The sequence below is a fragment of the Centruroides sculpturatus genome, unplaced genomic scaffold (assembly GCF_000671375.1).
Source record: "Centruroides sculpturatus isolate CEXI.00-Female unplaced genomic scaffold, Cexi_2.0 scaffold1495, whole genome shotgun sequence".
In the NCBI taxonomy this organism is placed as follows: Eukaryota; Metazoa; Arthropoda; class Arachnida; order Scorpiones; family Buthidae; genus Centruroides; species Centruroides sculpturatus.
Window position 1 is genome coordinate 144232 of NW_019385682.1, and position 6608 is coordinate 150839.

General features: G+C 28.4%; 2 protein-coding genes across 2 annotated transcripts; both read right to left on the minus strand.

Annotated features, from left to right (window-relative positions):
* Window positions 1-3363: 3363 nt before the first annotated feature.
* Window positions 3364-4550, minus strand: LOC111641167 (cytochrome b5 domain-containing protein 1-like; the record flags this gene model as incomplete). The annotated part of the gene is made up of 1 exon (XM_023387293.1): window positions 3364-4550. A coding segment is annotated over one exon (738 nt), but the record flags the coding sequence as incomplete, so codon positions are not given.
* A 30-nt stretch (window positions 4551-4580) lies between these two features.
* Window positions 4581-5411, minus strand: LOC111641166 (cytochrome b5 domain-containing protein 1-like). Its single transcript, XM_023387292.1, has one exon. It carries the CDS (start codon window positions 5360-5362, stop codon window positions 4607-4609), a length of 756 nt encoding a protein of 251 aa, XP_023243060.1. The 5' UTR covers window positions 5363-5411; the 3' UTR covers window positions 4581-4606.
* Between the last annotated feature and the right edge of the window lie 1197 nt (window positions 5412-6608).

Here is a 6608-nt window from a genome sequence, read left to right on the forward strand (position 1 = left end):
AGGGTAGAAATGAGTTTTATAAAAATTTTTAAATATTAATAACAAGTAAAATCTTAATTAAGTGCGACCGTACTCGAGATATGAAGCACGACTTCCTTTAAATAACCCCGTTCACCTATAACCATTATAATTTAATAGCACCAATTTTTTTAATATACAAACCTCCTTGCAAAAGTTTAAAAATTTTCGACAAAAGGCACAGGAGTTATTAAGCATCAAAGAGGGTGAACAAAATCGTACCTCCCCCATACAAACCTCTATACACAGAGGGAAAAAAACCCTATTTTTTGCATTTTTTCGATGTTTCAAGGTTCCCTTTGTTCTCTAATATATAATTTAATACCAGTTTAGCTGTTATCTTTCTTATCAATAATTAAATTAATTAGTTAAATTAATACAGTATACCATTAAAAATTAATTTCATTTAGCTAAAATAAACACATCTTTGTATAATACAAAAATATCAAATAATAGATTGTTTCAAGTAAAATAAATTATATCTCCCCCTTTTGTTTTCTTACATTTTTAAAATTTAATTTCATATTGCAATTTATATTGTATTTTAAAGGGTTTTATTGTTAAACGGGGGTGATCTTTCTTCAGGCGTTACAGATGTAGAATTTAATCAAGAAGAAAGATAAATTTTATCAGTTTTCGAAAAACTGTTAATAAAATGCTGTATTTTATTAACAGTTTTTCAAATATATAACAAATATAAATTAATATATAACAATAAATTAACTATATATAACAAATATAAATTAATATATATAATAGAATAATAAGGTAATTTTTAAAAGACTAATAGGACTTACAGGACACATTTAGATCAAAGATAGATACTGTACTGTACATGCTACATACATGCTATATTTTTCTGTTGCAACGAAACACTAGAATGCTTTATCTTTACAACAGAATGAATGACTAGTCCCTAGCTGATCGTTTATCTATCATAAAAAAGTAACGAGTACTTCAGTAATAAAATAATGTAGATAGAATAATAAACACTTAAAAATTTTAAGGACTGCATATAAAAACGAATTAAAAAAATCTATTATTTAAGCTTATTTTTTAAGACGTATTGTTTATTAATATATAACTTATTTATGTGTTTATTATTATCATTATGAAATGATTTTATTGCAGTTGTTTTCTTTGACTTTAAGCTTGTTATTTCTTTAGTAAATAAACAAATATTTGTTAACATTTAAAATAACAAATAATTCTGTGAATTGATTTCATTAATCTTTATATTAATTCACAACTTTAATAAGGTAAATATTGATTGATTTGTGAAATAAAGTTGCTACAATTAAATGATTAATGATCAAAGCCTAATGATTATTCAATATAATAAGATAAAATTTTAAAATGTTTTTATTTAATTAAGCAATATTATATTATTTAGATAAATATTTTATAGGAATAGAAATACAGATAAAGAGACGAATTGGCAATATCTAGTTATGATAACTTCTTCTTCTTAAGTTTATTTTATTGTTATTATTGTTATGTTATTGATGTAACACTGGTTGATCCTGGTGCCAAGGATTTTTAATAGCTATGTCTCAGTCTGGTATAGCTATTAAAAACAATTGTGTCGAGTGCGTAACGCAACTGTACACTGTTAGTCGCGGGTTTACGTCTAACTACAAGTTAACCAAGTAAAGTTTTCCTGATTTTCTTCACTTATATAACACCTAAATTGGTCCAATCTGGTAATATAGTCCATGTCTTGCATTGCCTTATTTCATGAATCCATCAAAAACAACTGTTTTATTATGCTTGTATGTTGTATACGGACATCTTAGAATGGAAAATTATAGGTGCAATAAATACCTTATGCCATCCCAGGAATCGAGTAAAAGATTCCACAAATTATAATCGTAAAAGTAATTGAGTAATATGTAATCTTACATCCTCAACTTTAATGTAATATTGTATTTTATAATCTGTGAGAAAAACCAAAAAAATTAAGTAATTAAATACAAATTTATTGATATAATTACTTGTCTCCGTGCTTTACCCCTTCTGGAAAATTTTATGCGGACATCTATGTCTACACGCTACAGACGATTTATATTATGGGAAACTTTATTATTGATGTCGTTGTATTATTTTAAGAAAATATCAAACGATAAGTTATTTATCTCACTATCTTACCTGTGATCAAGTGTAGACATAAATATTTCTAGACTTAAATGAGCTTTGAATAAGTAAAGGGTTGAATGAAACCATTTTATAAATCTGACTTCAGCTGCCAAAGTTATTTTATATAGTTGTAGGCCATGTTCCAAGAAAATATATATTTAAAAAATTTTATAGATTAAAAAAATAATAATAAATTAGCGTTACATTAAAAAAAATCTTAAATATTTATGTTAAAATTATCCGAAATTGAATATAAAATTCTAATTGTAATTGTTAAATATTTCAAACGATTTATAACGTTCTTCTAATCAGTATTTATAGTATAGATATATTTAAGAAATTTATACTGTTTTTACTTAAAAAATCCAGTTTGAAATCTAGATTATAAGACAAATAGTAATGTCGCGCTAATCCGAACTAATTGAGACAAGTCGTAGTTCGGATTAATGAAAAGTTTGGATTAACGGGTATATGATGCTTACGCTTTAAAGTTTTTTTTTTTTTTTTTTCTTTACAGAAGCAAATAAAGGTTAGAATTGCTGTTAAGTCAAACGGGTCACAGAAAGAATGAGTAGCAATGCTTATAACACGTGACTTGTGTTTAGTTTACACGTGAGCTGCAAGTGTACAGTTGAAAAGTCCAAATTTTAGTTAGTGGAATGGTAGAAACTGTTCGGATTACAAAGATGTTCCGATGGCCGGGGGTTCGGANTTTAAAATATTTGATAGATTGTTATGCAGTTACCATAACAAATACATTAAAGTACATTTACCTGTCTACTAAATAATTCGTTCAATAAAATTTCGTTTTGTCATCACGATAAAATATTATATCTCGGACGGGGTCAAATTATAACACTTTTTCAACAATTTTAATATGGTGTTGATGAATTATGAGCTATATTTTCTATTAATGACCTATATTTCTTCGCTAGACGATCGAATAGTTAATTTTCTCAATAAGTTTGAAACACGTACGTCTATAAATTTGTTTTAATCACTTATTAGCCTGTTATTAAAGTTTATTTTCTGTTCATAAAAGACATTAGAATAACTGAGTAAATTCGCAATGATTTCTCTCAGATGATCGATTTGAAAAGTATTTTTAAAAATTTAAATCGCATTCAATGTTTTATACGTCTGAATAAATATTTTATAATCTCTCGAATATATTTAGATTATTAGTCAGCTTAAACTAACTGTTCTTGCTTGTCAACAAGAAATTTTATATTTAGAACACCTTCATTATTAATTAATTAAAGTTTAAATTCAAGTTTTCATATAGGTTTTTTTTTTTAAAGAAGTCACCCAGGTCTAAAATTTGAAAGGCCCATTACGCAGAGATCACCAAGATGAGAGATGAAGTTGAGAGACGAGAACAGACCTACCCATCTGTAGATCCACGAGGACAGTTATAGCCTCTTCAACTGAGTCCAGCAACCGCCATATAATCCAGAATCCCGAAGGGCCAACACTCATGGAAGATTCAAGTCCTGGAGATCGCCAGTACTTGTGGAAAATTCAATCAATCTAGTTCTGACTCGATCCTGGGCATCCAAAGTGGTAACCGCTGAGGTCATAAGGCCGAATTCATAAGGCTTACAAAGGTAATTTTGCTTAAATTTATAATTTATTACGATTAAAATAATAAATAATTTTTAAACTACAGTTAAATCGTCATTATAATAAAGATGAATGATTGGAATGAAATCATCTTCATTTAGTTTTAACCTGTAAAGGTCTTCACTGATATCTTTGATACCATTCTCTTCTAAAGTTCCTAACATATTCAGATCTTTTCCTCGATATCTCCAAGTGTAACTGTTTGCATGGGTATTATACTTGAGATAACGTTTTAATATCTCGTTCATATTTTCTTCGCAGCAAACCTCAATTGTTACGCCCTTCAATAGGAGCATATTAACAATATGAATTTTTCTGGGTTTTGAGGTCACTAATCCAATTACGTAAGAATCATCTTTCCACCAAGGAAGCTTAGGTCTATCTGTTTCGTTTGTTATCTCTTCGTCTGTTTTCTCTTGGTTACATTCTTCTATATTATGGGCATTTTGTGAACGATCACTGGTAGCTTCTGAAAAATGTTCTTCAATATTACATTCCTGAAAATCTGTTGCTACTAAAGACAAATCGATAAACTTTCCAAAGGGGGTAAATGGAGTTATAGAATTGGTTTTAGGATTAACGTGTGTTTTTGGATTTAGAGTTTTAGGATGAAACCAACTAGAAATATCCTTGCCTGCAAAAGCCAAAATTGGATCAAATAGACAACTTCCCTTGTGTTTTTCGTATAATGAAGTCAAATTATAAACTTTTCCAAACAACGACACCCACAAATCATCCGATTTGTTGTGAAGAACAATTTCGTTAGGTGTAAAATATCGNAATTTTGCTTAAATTTATAATTTATTACGATTAAAATAATAAATAATTTTTAAACTACAGTTAAATCGTCATTATAATAAAGATGAATGATTGGAATGAAATCATCTTCATTTAGTTTTAACCTGTAAAGGTCTTCACTGATATCTTTGATACCATTCTCTTCTAAAGTTCCTAACATATTCAGATCTTTTCCTCGATATCTCCAAGTGTAACTGTTTGCATGGGTATTATACTTGAGATAACGTTTTAATATCTCGTTCATATTTTCTTCGCAGCAAACCTCAATTGTTACGCCCTTCAATAGGAGCATATTAACAATATGAATTTTTCTGGGTTTTGAGGTCACTAATCCAATTACGTAAGAATCATCTTTCCACCAAGGAAGCTTAGGTCTATCTGTTTCGTTTGTTATCTCTTCGTCTGTTTTCTCTTGGTTACATTCTTCTATATTATGGGCATTTTGTGAACGATCACTGGTAGCTTCTGAAAAATGTTCTTCAATATTACATTCCTGAAAATCTGTTGCTACTAAAGACAAATCGATAAACTTTCCAAAGGGGGTAAATGGAGTTATAGAATTGGTTTTAGGATTAACGTGTGTTTTTGGATTTAGAGTTTTAGGATGAAACCAACTAGAAATATCCTTGCCTGCAAAAGCCAAAATTGGATCAAATAGACAACTTCCCTTGTGTTTTTCGTATAATGAAGTCAAATTATAAACTTTTCCAAACAACGACACCCACAAATCATCCGATTTGTTGTGAAGAACAATTTCGTTAGGTGTAAAATATCGAAGACGGGCCATTTTTAAAACGTAAATTCGAATCACATTATTCGAACTTTATCTAATCATATTTTTTAAAATACAAAAGTTAACTGAATCAATTTTATGTTTCCATAGAAGCGTATTTTTTTTAACATAGTAACTTTTATATAATCAATATAATAAAATAATACATTTAAATCAATATTATAAATAAAGGAACTTTGAAATTTAACAATAATTTCAATGAAATTTTGAGTTTAAATTACAGAAAAATGCCGATGGATTAATATATTTTTTATAAATTAAAATGATATAACCGATTGTCATAACTATAAAAAGGATTTATAAATCAACAGAATTATATATAAAAAGTAAACATTATCGATATTTATATTTTTAATTCATTAATATCCTACTTCTGAATCACAACTTTTTTGAATTTTACATATATTTTAATTATATTAATGCGTTTCTTAGATACATTTCATTTTCTAAAAGCAAATTTCAGGTGAATCATTTTCTCTTATGTAAATATATTGATTTAGTTCATTTGGAATATAGTCAGAATCAATAGTCATTATCATAAATATACGTAGATCTAAAATATTCTTTGTACTTTCTCAACACATTTGCCAAATTTAATAAGTGATTTTTAGAATTTTTTCATTCTAAATATACTAAAAATTATTAAGATAACATTAATAAATTTTCACCAAACTTTTTTTTTTAATTCTATTTTTAACTGTTTTCTCTCAAAGATTTGCTTACAGATATTTACTGTTGATTAATTAAAGAAGCATAGTCTGTACTATAAGTTAGGAGACGTCCATTAATTACATTTTTGAGCCACTCTTGACTCCTCCATCTCTATTGAGTACAACAATATACTTTTGGCAAACCTTCTTCCCTTTAATTACTTGTATAATTAGATACAACATACTGGAGCCGTATTCTGGTCACTGTCTCTGGTCTCTCGCAAGCCGGTCGCTGATTGGCTAATCATTTGAATTAGCCAATCAGCAACCGGCTTGCGAGAGACGAGAGACCAGAGACAGTGACCAGAATATGGCCCCAGTATCTTTTTACAATAGTTTAGGAGCCTCCTGATATTAAAGAAATGACTTTAAAGAAGTTCTGGACATATTTTCTCATAGTTCATTGACACAGATAGTAAGTACAGTAGACCCCCTCTATAACATTGTAGATAATTCCGTGTTATATGTTGTACGAGTCACTTAGATTTTACAAATACGTGAGCCATTCACAACCCGGCACACGTATTTGT